General features: G+C 39.7%; 1 protein-coding gene across 3 annotated transcripts in view; it reads left to right on the forward strand.

Moving 5' to 3' along the window:
* Positions 1-416: 416 nt before the first annotated feature.
* LOC119569580 (chitooligosaccharidolytic beta-N-acetylglucosaminidase-like) overlaps positions 417-19,032 on the forward strand; it is an 18,925-nt gene continuing 309 nt past the window's right edge. The window contains exons 1-9 of one of the 3 annotated variants that reach the window (XM_037917671.1): positions 417-567; positions 6,862-6,968; positions 8,958-9,119; positions 10,811-10,978; positions 11,646-11,858; positions 16,369-16,755; positions 17,121-17,267; positions 17,929-18,450; positions 18,735-19,032. The exon at positions 18,735-19,032 is cut by the window's right edge and continues 309 nt beyond it. In XM_037917671.1, the coding sequence (XP_037773599.1) occupies positions 10,958-10,978; positions 11,646-11,858; positions 16,369-16,755; positions 17,121-17,267; positions 17,929-18,450; positions 18,735-18,911 (1,467 nt within the window). In that variant the 5' untranslated portion in view covers positions 417-567; positions 6,862-6,968; positions 8,958-9,119; positions 10,811-10,957 and the 3' untranslated portion in view covers positions 18,912-19,032. Of the gene's footprint in view, positions 593-6,861; positions 6,969-8,957; positions 9,120-10,810; positions 10,979-11,645; positions 11,859-16,368; positions 16,756-17,120; positions 17,268-17,928; positions 18,451-18,734 lie in introns of all 3 variants that reach the window. The other 2 variants (XM_037917676.1, XM_037917678.1) reach the window with 2 other exon arrangements.

Below are 19,032 nucleotides of genomic sequence, written 5' to 3' on the forward strand. Positions count from 1 at the left end.
TCTCTACCTTCCCCATAATCAGTTACTTCGATCAGTAGACCTGCTGACAAAGCTTCAAAAAACGGGCGAGAGAAAGTAACACAGGTGTGTGCGTATGCGCGTGGGTCAGTGTGTTTCTGTGTACGTATGTATGCGATGGTGTCAGGTAGGTAGATGGTGTGTGTGTGTGTGTGTGTGTGGGTGTGGTGTGTGGTGTGGTGTGTGTGTGTGTGTGTGTTTTGTGTTGGGTGTGTGTGTGTGTGTGTGTGTGTGCGTGCGTGCGCGTGTGTGTATCTGTGTACGGCGGTGTCAGACATGAATCTATATTTACGAATATATGCATGCAAGTAGACGCATGTATATGCACACATACGCCTGTATACGAAAGTGCCAGGCAGTCAGGCAAACGCGCGCGCGCCCGAGTACGTTAGTATGTGTGTGTGCGTGTGTGTGTGAGTGAGTGTACACGTGAGGCTGGCGGTGACCAACCAGTCCGTGGCAAGACCTGGCGACGCTCACAACAGCTCGAACCCGCGGGGGAAGACCACAGCCACGGACACGTACGGGAAACAGCGACGTATCTACCCGGTTGGTCCACGCCGAGTGTCAGCGCGTGCGTGGAGTGCTCCTGCGTGTGTCTGTCTACCTGGTGTCTTTAAAGGGGGGAGGGGGGGGGATTTTCCCTTTCTCGTTTTTCTCTCGTTTTATTAATAATATTATTATTATTATTCAGTGTGTGTGTGAACTCGGTGAAAGCTGCTGTTGGAAGGGCGATTTCCTGCAGCGGGGAGGCGAAGCTGAGGTGAAACTAAGGTGAGAGAGGAGTGGCGAGAAAGAGAAAGAGACAGAAAAGAGAGAGAAAAGAAAAGGTCATGCATTATAAGTTTAACGAAAGAGCGATTTTGAACTTTTGAAAAATATATACTTGTCATTTCAGTGGCCGCCGCGCGAAACTTAACGGTCGTCAAAATATCAGCAGAAAAAAAAGAGATAGCCAGAACGACCATTTTTTTTTCTAACGATGCATGACCAGCCCTTTCCAAAAAAGGTCAAGGAATATGCAAATTCGAAAACCCTGACCTGTGAGAGATAAAGCAAACGTACTTATCTCAACTCCTGCCGCGACGTAGAGAGGATAATATAAACAAATACTCGAATAAATTATAATATATATAAACGAATAACTAAAATCGTCGCGGAATAGCGAACATCAGATATATGACTTGCAAGAAGTGAGATCTCATGAGTGATATCTTATTTACCGTTAAGAAGGAGAGATTGAGAAAAAATAACAATGATAAAACCAGACCCTACTCCAGTACAGCGAAACGACGGGATAGTGAGTGCACGAAGAGAAAGTGGATGAGAAAAATGAATAAATGAAGAGAGAGAAGGAAAAAAAGAGACGTGAAGGGAAATAGGTTAGGCAGAGGGCAAGGCCGGATTCAGGGGGGGAAGGGGGAGAGGACGGTATTTAAGACAAAACGTGACTCACAAAGAAATACAAAAAAAAAAGAAATTCGTTATGGGAATTTAAAAAAAAAACAAAAAAACAAAGAACAAGAAAAAGGTCAATAAAACGAATCAAAAGAAAAGAAAAGATAAGTGAAGAAGAAGAACAAGAACAAGGAAAAAATATATATTTGTGAGTGAACAAAAGTCCAGTTCTTGTGCAGGATTATTCAAGTCTGTCCTTACCCCCCCCTTCACCCCCCCACCAGGATCTTGTTCACTGAGTCACCGCCCAATATGTTCTTCGATCTAGTTTGAAGAACAGGAAGAGAGAGAGACAGAGAGGGAGATGTTGAAAAAGAGGGAAGAATGAAAGAAGGAAGAGAGAGAGAGAGAGAGAGAATCATGATGAGAAAGACTGAAGAATGAGAGAAGGAAGAGAGAGAGGGGGGTGAGGGGAGGATAAGAAGAGTGGAGGATGGAGGAAGGGAGAGAAAGAGAGAGAGAGAGAGAGATAGGGGACAAAGAGGGAGGGAGGGAGAGACAGACAGACAGACAGACAGAGAAACAGAGAGGAACATACACAGAAACAGAAAAATAAAAACTCTCTCTCTCTCTCTCTCTCTCTCTCTCTCTCTCTCTCTCTCTCTCTCTCTCTCTCTCTCTCTCTCTCTCCTTCTCTCCTCTCTCTCTCCTATTATATTTTCACGTTCATTATTTTTATCTTTCTTATTTTTATCATTATAAGCACATTATCAGTGTCATTTCTGTCGTTATTATTGTTTCTTTTTATTAATCTTGTTATTACTATTATCATTATTATTTCATTTTTATCGTTATTGTTATTATCATTTATATTATTATCAATATTATTTTTGTTGTAGTTTTTATTGTTATTATTATTATTACTATTGTTGTTATTTTTATTTTATTATTATTATTATTATTATTATTATTATTATTATAATTATTATTATTATCATTATTATTATATTTATTATTATTATTATTATTATTATTATTATTATTATCATTACTATTATTATTATTATTATTATCATTACTATTATTATTATTATGATTATTACAATTATTATTACTACCGTTATTGCATTATCATTGTTATTATCATTGTTATTATTGATAATGTTATTGATATTATTATTACTATCATTATCATTATCATTATCATTATTATTATGGCTAATTAGTAATATTACGATTATTATCATTATTAATATTATCATTTTCATTATCAATATGATGATTTTATCATTAGTGCAACTTTTTTTCTATTTGATACTATATTTATTATCAAATCCTTAAAATAATTACTGTAACTATTGCTATTATCATTATTTTTATTGTCATTATTGTTATTATTGTTATGATTAATAATAGCATTAGTAGTAGATGTTGTTGTTATAAGCTATTATTATTGTTACTATTAGTAATAATATTATTGTCGTCATGATTTTTGTTATTATCACAACAAAAACAGTATTGATAATAATTATTTATTTATTATTATTATTATTATTATTATTATTATTATTATTATTATTCCTTATTCTTCTTGTTATTATCATTGCCATTGTTATCATTTTAATTGATATTAATAGTACTATTGTTATCATTATTATTATTATTATTTTGATGATGATTATTATTATCATTATTTTCCATATTATTAGTATTATCATCAATATTTTCCATATTATTATTACTAGTAGTAGTAGTAGTAGTAGTATCATTGTTATCATTATTATTGTTATTATCCATAGTAATAGTAGTAGTATTATCATTGTTGTTGTTGCAGGTATTGTTATAATCACTGTTATTATCACCATCATCTTTATCATTACTATTGTTGTTATTACTGATCGCATCATAACAATATACACTATACTCATTATCATCACATCATCCTATTATTATATTTGATCAATTTTGTTATTTTCTCTTTCCCTCTCTCTCTTCCTGTTTTCTTCATTGCAACATTTGTCATTCTTTGCAGGGTACTGTGAGAATCTTCAAGGTCACCATTAGCGTCATTTTGTATGTATGCTGGTGCGTGTGTGTGTGTGTGTGTGTGTGCGTGGATTTTGAGCGAAGTTTGTGCGTGTGAGGATTTATGGGTAATTTGAGTGAGTGTGTGTGAGGATTTATGGGTAATTTGAGTGAGTGTGTGAGTGAATGCGCGCCCGTGTGTGTGTGTGTGTGTGTGTGTGTGTGTGACTGACTGAGTGAGAGTGAATGTCTGTGCGTGTTTGTGTGGGAGAGAGAGCGTGTGCGTGTACTTATATGCTTGAATATGTGGATTTTGACCAGTGGTAAGCATACATTCAAAAATGCTAGCCGTATTTAAGTACTCTTAGAGTGAATATCGTTACCGCCATATGTACTATATCAAAATAATCACTTTTTATAGTATAAATATTACCAAAGTCACCAGAAAAGAGCACCTGATCAAGTACAAGTACCGTCCTTAAGGCTACAATTATGTACCATCGTTAAGTACGATTAAGTACCGCCGCCGATAGATTCCTTTTTAAATTGTGTAAGTCAACACTGTATTAATTTCGTGACGTTTGTGTCGCTCCCGAGTGAAAGTTGTGTGATGGATTCCTTTCTCTCTCTCTCTCTCTCTCTCTCTCTCTCTCTCTCTCTCTCTCTCTCTCTCTCTCTCTCTCTCTCTCTCTCTCTCTCTCTCTCTCTCTTCTCTCTCTCTCTCTATCTCTATCTCTATCTCTCCTTCTCTCTCTCTTCTCTCTCTCTTTCCCTCCGTCCTCCTACATCTTTATAAGTCAAGCTCTTTGTATATCCTTTCACAATGTTCGTGCCCTAGGAATGCTATTAAAAGATATTCTTCTGTGGGAATATCATGTCTATTTGTTCATTTAATTGTCATAACATATTTTCTTTAGTTTTTTTATTATTTTTTTATTATCTTATATTCTCTGTGTTTATTATAATGGGTTCGTGTCCATTAAAAACGTATGGATGGGTATATTCGTCACGAATCGTTTTGTTTACGTCAATCATTTCGTCCATTAAAACATCGTATAGCCGTCAATATCAATCTTTTCTCTTTTTATGGTTGTCTACACACCTTCCCCTCCCCAACCCCCCCTCCCCTGTTCCCCACTCTCCTAGTTCCCTTCCCACTCCCCCTCCCCCTCCTTGGTTCCCATCCCACTTGGTTCCCCACTGCCTACCCTCCCCTAGTCACCCCCTCCCCCTCCCCCTCTCTTCTCTCACCTTGAAGCTCTTATGGACCTCCCTTCCCTTCCCTCCTCCTCCTCCTCCTCTTCTTCTTCTTCTTCCTTTTTCTTCTCTTCTTCGTTTTTTTCTTCCTCCTCTTCGCCTCCATGCCCTCCTCCTTCTCCCCTTCCTCCTCCTCCTCCTCCTCCTCCTCCTCCTCCTCTTCCTTCTCCCCCTCCTCCTCCTCCTCCTCCTCCTCCTCCTCCTCTTCTTCTCCCCCTCCTCCTCCTCCTCCCTTTCCCCTCCCCCTCCTACACACACCTGATCCTCAGCATCTCCAAGGTGTCAACACAGGGAGAAACCTAAGTGTTTGCGGTGCCTTGGGGGAAGAATGAAAGTTTTATCTGTCATGTCCCTCCGCTCTCTCCCTCTCTCTATCTCTCTCTCTCTCTCTCTCTCTCTCTCTCTCTCTCTCTCTCTCTCTCTCTCTCTCTCTCTCTCTCTCTCTCTCTCTCTCTCTCTCTCTCTCTCTTTTCATTTTTATCTTCTTTTCTTTTCTTTTTTTTCCCTCTCCAGTTTAGTTTCTCATCTTCATCATCATCATCTTAACCTTTACCTCCATTTTATCTTCATCTTCACCTTCACCTTCATCTTCACCTGCATCTCAACATCCTCGCCTTTGCTCTCTTCTTCACCTCCCCCCCCCCCCCCGTGTTTACCTCTCTCACAGTCCTTCCTTTTCCCTAATCCTCCTCCTCTTCTCTCCCTCCCTTCTCCCTTCTCCTTTTACCTCTATTATTTTTCTATTCTACTCTACCTCCATCGCGTTCGTAAAGATTGACGTCATAGCAGTGAAGTCATAGCAGTGAAGTCTTAGCGGTGACGTCATACCAGTGACGTCATAGCGGTGACGTCATGCAGTTCCTGAATCAGGTGCATTGCCCGTGTATACCTTTGAGCTTTAGGGATGATAAAAAGGTGAAAGAGAGAGAGAGAGAGAGAGAGAGAGAGAGAGAGAGAGAGAGAGAGAGAGAGACAGACAGACAGACAGACAGACAGACGGACGGAGGGACGGATAAACGGACGGACGGACGGACAGACAGAGTGACAGACAGACAGACGGACGATCGGACAGACAGACAGATAGACGAACGGAAGGATGGGTAAACAGACGGACGGACGGACGGACGGACGGACAGACAAACAAACAGACAGAGAGACGGTCGAACGGACGCACAGAAAGACAGACGAACAGACACACAGACAGATAGACAGAGAAATGAACAGTTACAGAAAATGAACAAAGATAAAAAAAAGAATACAAGAAGAGAGAACGAGAGATATGAAAAGTTTAAAAAAAATACAGGAAAGGAGAAGTCGTACGCTAATGATTTGCATATTGATAAATTGCTTCTACGAGCTTCATGATTATATGACTATTGTTCTCGTCAAAAGTCCATTCAGCTCTGCCAATTTCCATTCACTTCTTTATACAACCATATTCATTGTTGGCTGGGAAGTGCGACCTCTGTTGTGCATTTTTTTTCTAAATCAAAAGGAACCTTCATCGTCAACATCGTCATTATTCATTTTAATATCATGAATATGTTCATTATCAATGCCGTCTCCATTTCAACGTTTGACTCCTTTGCATAAAGTCATTACGTCATCACTCATTAACATCATTTCACTTCAGTCCCTGTCATTACCAGCATGCCATTTATGCATATATTATCGACTCTTATTATATTTCCAATTGGCAATTATCACTGCGTTATCATCATCATTATCATTAATGTTACTGCCATTCGTACATTTTCTTTTCAACATCGTCATCTACAAATGATCGCTATTGTTACTAAGTCATCATTATTAGTCATCACCATCGGCTTGTGATGATCTAAATTTTTATCATCATAGATAATTTTTTTCACCATCGTATCTACATTTTCATCATCATGTGTAAAATTACATCATCATAGAGAGAATATCATTCATATGTTCCATATCAACCTATTCATTTCCAGGTGGGTATTATCATTACGTCATCACTATTATCTCTATCACCTTTTTCCTTATCACCTTATCTAAATTTTCATCCTATCTACATTTTTATCACATCTAAATTTTTCATTATCATTGTCATTCATCTCATATCATCATTTTGGGCATTGCCATTACGTCATCACTATCATCATCATCACCTTTTTTCCTCACCACCCGCAGGTCGCGAGGATGGAGGGCGTGCGCTGGAGGACAGGATCTACCCTCATCCTCCTGGTGGGGGTTTTTGGTCCCCTCCTTCTCCCTTCTGGAGTCTCTGCTACTTTTAGGTAAGTCACCCCTCACTCTCTGTCTCTCTCTCTTTCTCTTTCTAGCTTTCTCTCTGTCTCTTTCGCTTTCTCTTTCTCTTTTTCTCTTTCTCTTTCTCTCTTTCTCTTTCTCTCTTTCTCTTTCTCTTTCTCTTTTTCTTTCTCTTTCTCTTTCTCTTTTTCTCTTTCTCTTTCTCTCTTTCTCTTACTCCTTCTCTTTCTCTCTCTCTCTCTCTCTCTCTCTCTCTCTCTCTCTCTCTCTCTCTCTCTCTCTCTCTCTCTCTCTCTCTCTCTCTCTCTCTCATTCGTCTTTCATTTCTCTTCTTTTCCTTACGTTCCTCCGGTTTTTATTTTTCTTGTCTTTTCTTCGGTTATGTCCCTCCTTCCCTCTTTCTATATATATATATTTTTTTTTTATTATTATTTCCTTTCTCCCCCTTTTTTATCAATATTTCTTATTTCTCTCTCCCTTTCTCTCTTCTTTCTTTCTCCTTCCCCTCTCTCTGTCCCTCCCCCCCCCTCTCCCCCACCATTCCCCATTCTGTCTCCATCTCCCTCCAACTCCAACACTCCCCCCCCTACCCCTCTCTACCCCTACCCCGTCACCCCCCCCCCACTCTGCTCTTTAAAAGCTACGCAATTTCTTTTTTTTTTCTTGTATTTTTATCTTTTCTTTTTTCTTTCTTTCTTTTGTGTTTTTTTCTTGTTTTTCTTTCTTTCTTTTTGTATTCTTTTTATTTTTTTCTTTTTTTTCTTTCTTTCTTTTTTTCTTTCTTTTGTATTTTTTTCCTTTTTTTTTCTTTTGTATTTTTTTCTTTTTCCTTCTTTCTTTCTTTCTTTTGCATTTTTTTCTTATTTTTCACTTTCTTTTCTTTGTATTTTGACTTTTTTTAAATTGTTTTCGTTGTTGTTGTTGTTGTTTGGATAAAAAGACACAAGCAAAGCGTATGATAAAAATGCATAAAAAGAGAACGAAAAAATTATAATAAATTGAGGGAAGAGAGAAAAGAAAATAACGCGGCAGAGAAGAAGATAGGAGAATAGGAGGAGAAGATAAGAGAAGAAAGATGAGAGAAGAAAATGGAAGAGTAAAGAATGGAAGAGAAGAAAAGGGGAGAAAAGAAGAGAAGCGAAGAGAAGCGAAGAAAGAAAGGAGATGAGAGAAGAGAAAAGAAAAAAAAAGAAGAAATAGAAGAAGGAGAATGCAAAATAAAACAAGACGAATAAACCAGAAAAGAAAGAGAAGAGAAAAGAAGAGAAAAGTAAAAAAATAATAATAATTAATTAATTAAAAAAACGGAAAATATAGAAAGGAGATAAGAGAGAGAGGAAAAGGAACAGAGTGAAGGGAGACAGAAGAAGAAGAGGAAGTAGAAAACAAAGCAAACAGAACGGAGAAAGAAGAGAGAGAGAGAAAGGGAGAGAAGAGAAGAGAAGAGAGAAAGGGAGAGAGAGAGAGAGAAAGAGAGAAAGAGAGAGAGAGAAGGAGAGAGAGAGGAGAGAGAGAGAGAGAGAGAGAGAAAAGAGAAGAGAGAGAGAGAGGGGAGAGAGAGAAGGAGAAAAGAAGAGAGAGAGAGATAGAGAAGAAAGAGAAGAGAGATAAAAGGAGAGAGAGAGAAGAGAAAGAAGGAGGGAGAGGAGGAGGAGAGAGAGAAGAGAGAGAGAGAGAGAGGAAGAGGAGAGAGAAAGAGAGAGTGAGGGAGGGAAGGAGAGAGACGAAGAGAGAGAAAAGGAGAGAGAAACGGAGGGAGGGAGGGAGAGAGAAACGGACAGACAGATAAAAATAATAATAATAACGATAATAATAATAGTAATAATAATAATAATAATAATAGCAATATTAAAATAATAATAATAATAATGATGATAATGGTAATAACTATAACAACAACAACAACAATAATATCATTAATAATCACAATAATAATGAAAATAACAACAACAACAACAACAACAAACAACAACAAACAATCATTTCAACCCCCCCCCCTTTACCCAAAACGCCCACAGATTACCAAGCCCGTGGGGGTGGGCGTGCGTGAACGAGACATGCGTTAAACAAGAGAACACCGGAGTGCGCATCTTACCTGGCCTCAACACCTGCAAACTCACCTGTGGTCCCTTTGGCTCTCTGTGGCCTCGCCCGACAGGTGTCACGAGGATAGAAATGAGGTGAGTGAGGAGAGGAAATGAGGTGAGTGAGGAGAGGAAATGAGGTGAGTGAGGAGAGGAAATGAGGTGAGTGAGGAGAGGAGGATGGGTGGGGAGTGAGGAGAGGAGGAGAGGAGGATGGGAGGGGGTGAGGAGAGAAGGAGAGGAGACGAGAAGAGAGGTGAGATGAGTCATGAGTCGTAGCTATGAGGTGAGTCATGTAGAGAGGAGAGCCGAGGTGAATCGCGAATCGAAGCTAGGAGATGAGTCATTAGGATAGTAGAGTAGATGAGTCATGAATAAGAGTAGGAGGCAAATCATGAGTCATGGAAATATGAGAGGAAATGAATCACGAATAGGGATTGACATGAGTCGTGGGATATAAGAGGAAGTAAGTTCACAAACCCACAGAAAAGAAGATGAAGTGAGTTATGAATAATAAAATGAGGTGAGAAAGGGAGAAACGAGATTGAATTACTTCATTTAAATATTCATTTAGATCACAGTTATCCAGTCACGTTTAAACCAAAATTTCTGCATTTGTCATGTTGATTCAGCAGTTGCAGTGAGTCATTAACGTGACAGATGAGGACAGGAAACGAGGTGGGTTATGAAGAATGAGAGATGAGATGAGTCAGAGATATGAGACGAATACTTAATGAGACAGAGGAAGATATGAGAGAAGGTGAGTCATGAGGATAGGAGAGATAGAGCTGAGTCATGAGGATAGGAGAGAAGGTGAGTCATGAGGATATGAGAGAAGGTGAGTCATGAGGATAGGATGAGAGATGAGTATGAGTCATGAAGAACAGGAGAGAAGGTGAGTTCATGAGAAGAGGAGAGGTAGAGGTGAGTCAGAATGAGAAATGAATGAGGTAAAGTATACATATGAGGGGAAATCCGAGTTAAAAGTATTGAAATATGAAAAAGAAAAAAAAATAAGTGAATAATCGGAGGAGGAATTTGCGATAAATAATAATAGCAATAAAATTTGATTAAAAAAAAAACAGGCCGTATCAGGTCCATCAACCAAAAACGTAAATATATAGATAAAATAAAATGGAATCAAGAAATAGAAAACGGTAAGCGAATTTATGGGCATACGATAATACACATAAATATACACACACATACACTTCTGAGTCAAATTTTCTCCAAGTATATTCCTTAAGAAAAGAAACAAATCTATTTAAAAATGCATGACATGTAGAAAAATAGATATGTAAAATAAAACAATAGAAACTCCCAATTTCTACTGAATTTCCCAGAATGTCGAAAACGTGACGATAAAACGGTAGAATAAACTGACTTTCTTCATCATTTTCTTTCCCAGACTGTGAAATTTCTTCAGATTTTCTCCATGAAAAGAAGCCTATCAATATATATATATATATATATATATATATATATATATATATATATATATATATATATATATATATATATATATAACATAATATAGAGAAAACACGGAATTTCTACGGAATTTCTCACAATGTCGAAAACCTCACGAAAAAAAAAAAAAAAAAATCCTCTCTTCCCAGACTATGAATTTTCATCAAATTTCCTCCCCCCCCTCGAACATATCCCTCAAAAAAGAAAAGAAAAAAAAACAAGAAACAAAACAAAAAAAAACAAAAATAATAAAAAAAAATAAAAATAAATCACAAAATGAAAAAAAACCACCTTCTTTTTCCCCCTTTACTTCCCAGACTGTGAACTTCCTTCTGGAGAAGCTTATCCTCGAGGGCATAAGATCTCCCACCGAGGAAGTGAGGGGCCTCGTGACGCAAGCCTTCGACCTCTTCAAGGGCAACCTCGCCAAGGAGCTGCCTGAAGGAGGGAGTCGGCCGGAGGAGATGGGGCCGCACCACCAGGAGGTCGGTGGGGGCTGCGGAGATTATTTTCATTATCTTTTAGCTTATTGGCGTTATCTTTTCATCCTATTATCTTTATCTTTTGCCTTGCCATCGTTATCTCTTATGTTATTATTATCTTTTAGCTTATTGTCATTATCTTTCTATTATTGCCATTATCTTTTAGCTTATTGCCATTATCTTTTAGCTTATTGTCGTTATCTTTCCATCTTATTATCATTATTATTCTTTAGCTCATCATCATTATCTTAAATCTCTCATATTCGTCAGTGTATATTCATTTTGCGGAATTGAGTATGCATTGTCTTTGCAATGGCATTGTGTGTTATCATTTTTATAGAGGTTACTGTCCTTTATTCATGAATTATGCATCTTTGTATCTTGTTAATAATGGGCCTTTTATACAAATAGAGCAACAGATAACATGCAATAGATGAAGGGAGAGATAATCAAGTAGGACTTGATGATTGTTGTCTCAAATAATGATGATGGCCATGATGATGAGAGTATTGATGACGCTGATGATAATAACAATGATAATAAGAACAATAATGATATTATTAATAATGATTATAGGAGTAACGATGGTAGTTTTAAAAAAAATGGTAAAAATAATGATGATAATAACGATGATCATAATGTTCATGTACGTAACATTACCTTTACGCAGGTACTCGATACCGAGGTCCGCCTTGACATCACGGTGAGCGGCGCCGCCACCAGGCTCTCCCTCGAGACCCCTGAGGCCTACACCCTCGACATCACGCCCCGAGGAACAGTCATCTCCGTCACGATCCTCGCCTCCAACTACTTCGGTGCGAGACACGCCCTTGAGACGCTCTCGCAGCTCATTGCCTTCGACGACCAAGAGGGACTTCTGCAGGTAGGTCCTCGGGCTCTGTGGTTGATAGGGAGGCAGAGAGATAGACGGGCAGGTTGATAGGAGGAGAGAGAGGGAGTGATTGACGAATAGATAGGGTGATTGGTACAGGGATAGGCTGACAGGCAGGCAGGGAGAAGGCAGGCAGGCAGGAAGGCAGGTAGATAGATAGATAGATAATGAGATAGACAGATAAACAAACAGATAAAGAGATGGATATGTATATATATATATATATATATATATATATATATATATATATATATATATATATATATTATGTATATGCAGATATATAGATGACTAGATCGATAACTGATATATGAATAAATTAATAGAGGGATAGGTAAATAGACAGATTAAAAAAAAAATAGCCAAATGATGCAGATAGACAGACAGATAGACAGGGAGATAGACAAAGACAAACTGACGGATATATATGGATGGATGGACGGAATACCATAGATCCATACATACGTACATGCGTAATTGCACTTATACACACACACACCCTTTCCTATATACGTGCAGACATACATATATCTCCTCCCCTACATATATACACACACATGCACCTCTCCTCCACGCATATATACTTACAACATACAAATACCCACTCACACATACATAGTAATAAAGACAAATAGAAACATAGACAGGCAGATAGATAAATAGATGATAAGTAGATAGATTGGTAGATAGATAGACAGATAGATAGATAGATAGATAGATAGATAGATAGATATATCAGCAGATGACCAGAGACGGTGACATATTTTGTGCCTCTTCAATATTTCATGCAACATTTTCCTTCCCATCGCCTCACTCCGTACTGAAAACAGTCAAATGAAAATGAAAGTGAGAGAGAGAGAGAAAGGGTGATTAACTTTTTCCTCTCGATTAGGCTTAACGAAAGACGCGCTGTTGTTTTGGTCACACCGTCTCGTCATGCTTAGCCTCTCTCTCGTTCTGTGTTTATTTCTATTTTTCTCTCTTGTCTATTTCTGTGTTTTTTGTTGTTGTTTTCTTATCTGTGTTTGTTCTTTGTTTTATGTTTGTTTCTGTTTCTCTCTCTTGTCTATTTCTGTTTTTCTCTCTCGTCTTTTTCTGTTTTTTTTTTCTCTCTCTCTCTGTTCTTGTTTATTCCTCTGTTTTTTCGCTCTGTCTAAGTGCACTTTATCTATCGTATATTTACGTCTGTCTATCCATGTTTCTGAAAATATATTTGTATATGTGTATGCGTGATTAGCAGTGATATCTGTGTCTTTCTGTCAGTGTGTCTGTCCATCTGTCTGTGGCTTCCTTATGTCCATCTGCCTGTCTCCCTGTCTGCCTTTATGCCTTTCACTTTCTATTCGATAATCACATCTGGAAATAGAAATCAACATTAAAGAGTACACTACACACTTCCTCCCTATTAATAATGATGATAACATGCAGTTGCTCCTATAACTTCATCTCATATTACAAAAGATAACATCCTTCTTCACTTCGATTAAAGTTCTACAATCGTCATAACAAAATCCATTTATCCCAATTAGTGGATATAAATCTTCCCAAAGAGAGATTTCAGTTGTCTGTGGTTCCCAACAGAGAGCCTTGAGGGGGAATATTGTTGATCAGTGCTAATTACAATATAATGAAGCGATAGGTCTACGGATTATTATATATCAATTGTGTAAATAAAGATTGATATATGTCTTGTTCTTGGCTTTAAAAATATGTAGATAGAGAAGTTATGAAAGGAAAGGCTGGTGTGGGAGGGTCGCGGAGAAAGGGGGTTACGAATGTAAAAAGTTTGGGAACCTCTGCTTTAAAAGTCTGCTATAAACCTACTGCTTGCGGGAAAACTATTATCCTTCGTCACAAGTGTAAGTATCAGGATGAAAATTAAGAAATAAGTATTAGATTTAATCATAGGAAAGATTCCTACGCGCCCATTTCCTCATATTTATCAAAGATGTCTACACTTTTTTCTTTCAACGGACGTATACTTGTGCAAAACATCATAAAAAGACTGTCATCATTCTTCACACGCAGCAGTAGTTAAGAACAACCTTTCACAGAGCGTCTTTAATAGCAACTAGCCCCTATTAGAACCAAGGGTAACCTCCTACAGTAAACAAAACATAATGTAACCTCAAGAGACGAGTCCCAAGATCGCGTTGTTTTTGTTGTGCATTTCGGAATAAACATTTCTCAGAGGAGTCTTCTCTCCTACATGAATTAATGTGCGTGTGAAATGCGTATGTAAATGACTCCTTCTTTAGGGTCTATGACAAAGAGAGATTCATTATATCTAAAGTTCTGACGATAGATATCCTCCATTTCCCTACGTGCGTCTTGAGAGTTCTAAGAGAAAAAAGGCACTCATATATCTGAAGACAACTTATTACATTTCCCTTTAGGTTCTCTCTCTCTCTCCTCTCTCTCCTCTTAGGTTTCTCTCTCTCTCTCTCTCTCTCTCTCTCTCTCTCTCTCTCTCTCTCTCTCTCTCTCTCTCTCTCTCCTACCTACCTACCTACCTACCTACCTATCTATCTATCTATCTATCTCTTGCTTTCTTGAAGGAGAATATTTACTTACTTTCTATAGTATTTTTTTTACAACATTTCCCTTCAGGTTCGTGATAGCGTGTGTCACCATTATTTACCCTTCATTAGTGGTTCCTATGTACCTTAAAACTTCTCAAGACCATAAAGAACAATGTAGTGAGAAAATTAATGGGCTCTCCCGTAACTCTTATTTTTAAAAAAACGTAAATAAAAGGTCGTTTACCGCAAATGACTACCATACAAGGTTTCCAGGCTAGTGCATCGTCCATCCAAACGATGCCTCGAACGCGTCTTGATGATTATAGAGCTATTCTTTACTTTTCTCTATTTTTTCTGTTTGTTTTTCGCCTGTTCAGCATACTCATACTTTTTTTTATCAGTATTATACTTATTTGTAATCGATGTTGACGGAGTTCAACATACTCTTGAAAGATAAACATTTTGCATCAGAACGAAAACACACGCCTCTTGCTGTATATAAACAGGATTCCGCCCTCCTTTTACAGTGAAGTCGGTTGTTCATTCTGGGACAACTTTTTCTGGTTCCATCTGGTCTTAAGGAACATTTTTCCTCAACGATCTGATGCCGGGATTCGAGTGTTTTCTTAACCCTGTCTAGGGGTCTGTTATAAATCGGTAGGAATTAAGGTCGTATGTCGTAATAAGTGGAAGATATTTTAGAATTGGAAATCATGTGGTTATAAAAATCATGTTCACAATTGTTCGTTTTCTCCGACCATATCGTCACGTCATTGTCTGTCACGTGATCTTACTCTTTTTGTCTCTCTCTCTCTATCTATCTATCTATCTATCTGTCTCTTGCTTTCTATGAAGGACAATATTTACTTTCTGTAGTTTTTTTTTTTCATTGGTCAATTAATTCATCCATTCTCATATCACATTTCACTCTAAATAATCGCGAAATACTCAAAAAACAGTTATAGTCAGTAATAATGAAACAGTTGTATTCCGTCGCATACAAAATATAAAGTTTTTTTTTTCTGCGAGTCATACTTCCGTCGTAATGTCAACTTCTCCTTGGTGGACCAGTTTTACTTACAATGGAATTTTATTGTCAAAAAAGGGAGGACGTTCTTCAATGCCATCTACCTCTGTTGTTGTTTGCCATCTTTTTTTCCTGTTTTCCTGTTGGTCTTACATCACTCTTTCGCACTTCTGATTTGCCTACCTGCCGTGTTTGTGACGTCACCGATGACGTAACGCACAGTTCGTAAATGTAGAAAACCGAGTGTGTACTTGACTTTACCTCTGGGATTTCTACTCAAATTAACAGTGTTCGTTTTTCCTTTAATAAACATTGTGGTTTATCATTACCTTGTATTATTTAGTATATTTATCACTACTTACTTCTTTGTGTTATCATTCTTAAAGAGTTATTCAGTCACATTAAAAAGATTTATTGCAGGTAATGAGCTCTTTGATCTTACCAGCAGATTAAATGGGCTTGACCCTAAATAAACTTATATGTTCCTTTCTTTATATTTTTCTCTTTCCCCTTTTTGTCTACTTTTCTGTCTGTTTGTCTGTCTATCTGTTTATCTGTATACTTATCTATCCATCTACCTGCCTGTTCTGTCTATTTATCTATCTACCTGTTTATATATTTACCTGTCTATCTATTTAACTCACTACCTTTTTGTCCATTTCATTCTCTCTCTGTCTCTGTCTCTGTCTCTGTCTCTGTTTCTGTTTCTCTCCTCTCTCTCTCTCTCTCTCTCTCTCTCTCTCTCTCTCTCTCTCTCTCTCTCTCTCTCTCTCTCTCTCTCTCTCTCTCTCTCTCTCTCTCTCTCTCTCTCTCTCTCTCTCTCTCTCTCTCTCTCTCTCTCCTTCCCCGTTTATCTCAGAACAAGGACGATATCACGTTACCAAACAGAACTCTTGCGTTATCGCCCCAAACTGCCCCACACCAATGCCCCGAACTCCTCCCTCGCCCCCAGATCGTCTCCTCGGCGGCCCTGACCGACTCCCCAGCCTTCAAGTACCGCGGGATCCTCCTGGACACCTCGAGGAACTTCTTCAGCGTGAAGAGCATCGAGCGGACGCTGGACGCCATGGCGGCCAACAAGCTCAACACCTTCCACTGGCACATCACCGACTCCCACTCCTTCCCGATGTTCCTGGAGACCCTCCCTAAGATGGCCTTCTACGGGGCCTACAGTTCGCGGCAGGTCTACTACCCGACGGACATCCTGCACCTGGTGGAGTATGGAAGGGTCCGGGGCATCCGCGTCCTGCCGGAGTTCGACGCCCCCGCCCACGTGGGCAACGGGTGGCAGTGGGCAGAGGCCGACGGGCTGGGGAAGCTGGCCGTCTGCGTGAACCAGGTGAGTGAGGCGCTGGTATTTATTCATATAAACTGGTTTTTTGTGTATTGTTCTTTTGCTCCGAGCTGCCTATTATATATCAAAATCAACCATTCCATCTAACAATTTGCACACTAATCTAAGAACACACACACACACACACACACACACACACACACACACACACACACACACACACACACACACACACACACACACACACACACACACACACGCACACACACACACACACGCACACACACACACCAACACAAACAACAACGAATATTCCACAAACCAACCACACTGATTCTCAAAAAGGAAACACACCGTAAAACAACCCAAAAAAAAACAAATTCAACACCACTCCATCTCCACCTACACAGGAGCCTTGGCAATCGTACTGCGTGGAGCCTCCCTGTGGCCAGCTCAACATCGTCAACGACAACACCTACGTCGTCTTGGGCCAAATCTACAAGGAGATGGTCCGCCTCTTCGGTCCGCTCGATCTCTTCCACTACGGAGGAGACGAGGTAGGAAGGCGCTTCTGGTGGCTCGTGTGCGCCGGTTCTTAAGCTGTGTGTCGCGTGATATATATATCTTTTTTTCTTTTTCTTTTATTCTTTCTTTTTTGAGGATGTATTTCTTGTTTCTGAATTAACTATTTTCTTTATAGTTTAAAGTATGGGGAATATATTTTATGGTTGAAAACGTGGCTAGGTAGATGAAGGTATAATTTCATAATAACGGCGAAGAAAAGAAAATAATGATAAGAAGAAAATGAGGCGACGTTCTCAGTCCAGTCACGTACAAGCTTCCCATTAATAAGAGATGTATTTTTATCCATTATTTTACCATACTTTGTATATCTCAAAGGAGTACAATACCAACACATGTATCATGCATTCGTACAAGTATACCACTGTCATAAAGAGTTGGCGTGTCGCAGGAGTCAAGGAAATATCCTTAGTGTGTCGCCAACCTGAAAAAAAACTGAGCATGGTTCGGCCGGAAGCTTTTAGAAGCCGCTATCCAGGGAAAAGAAAACGAGGGCTGAGAAAATGTAGGCCTATTTGCAAGTATTGGAATGGGTGTCGCCGAAACACTTTGAATCGTATACGGGTTGTTTGTGATTAACGATAGCCTAAGGAGCAGGAGAGAAGCCGCCTTATATAAACTTATCTGCTTCCACAGGTGAACCTCAACTGCTGGAACACGACGGAGGAGATCGTGAAGCACATGGAGGAGCAGGGTCTAGGCCGCGACGCCGACGCCTACTACAAGCTGTGGAGCGACTTCCAGGCGTCTTCCTACGGGCTCCTGACGACGGCCAACAGCGGCAAACCGATCCCGGGCATCCTATGGACGTCCCACTTGACCGAGGAAGGCCGCGCCGACCAGTACCTCGACAAGGACCACTACATCATCCAAATCTGGACGACCGGGACGGACAAGCTCATCGGCGAGCTCCTGCAGAAGAAGTTCCGCGTCATCTTCTCCAACTACGACCACTGGTACCTGGACTGCGGCTTCGGCGCCTGGGTCGGCGAGGGCAACAACTGGTGCAGCCCTTACAAGGGATGGCAGAAGGTCTATGACAACAGCCCGCATGCCATCGCCACCAACCTGACGGGGTCTCCGCAGGCGGACCTTATCCTAGGAGGGGAGGCGGCCCTGTGGAGCGAACAGGTCGACGAGATGACGCTCGACTCAAGGGTTAGTCATGTTTTCTTCAGATGAGATGGTCTGCGCGCGTCCCTATCTATATCACGTAATAAGAAACATCTTAAAGAGATAATGGAAATGAGTATTTTAAAACTCTCTTGACAGGGTTAGGTATAGCAGTCCCCATTAACGGTTTAAGTAGTTAGTAAGAAGTTATAAGCTTAGAATTACTTATTACACAAGCATTATCCTAAAAAAAATACCCTACGAACAAAGAAGTCCTTACACAGCTCGAGACAACTAACCCCCCTCCCCTCTCCCCCTCCCTCTTACAGCTGTGGCCGCGCGGAGCCGCCCTCGCCGAGCGCCTGTGGACGAACCCGAGCCACAACTGGGAGCCAGCCGAGACCCGCCTGATCCACCAGCGGCAGCGTCTGGTGGCGAGAGGCATCGGGGCTGACCGCATCCAGCCCCAGTGGTGTCACCAGAACGAGGGCCTCTGCTATATCTAGGAGTGCCAAGTGTGCCAATAGTTCGATCGGGATTTTTTTTACTTGGGAGTCACGTGGGTGTCATTCTGTACCTGAAAAAGAGAGAGGGGAGAGATTTTTCAGCATTTTTAGCAATGGTTCA

Source organism: Penaeus monodon, chromosome 4 (assembly GCF_015228065.2).
Source record: "Penaeus monodon isolate SGIC_2016 chromosome 4, NSTDA_Pmon_1, whole genome shotgun sequence".
NCBI lineage: Eukaryota > Metazoa > Arthropoda > Malacostraca > Decapoda > Penaeidae > Penaeus > Penaeus monodon.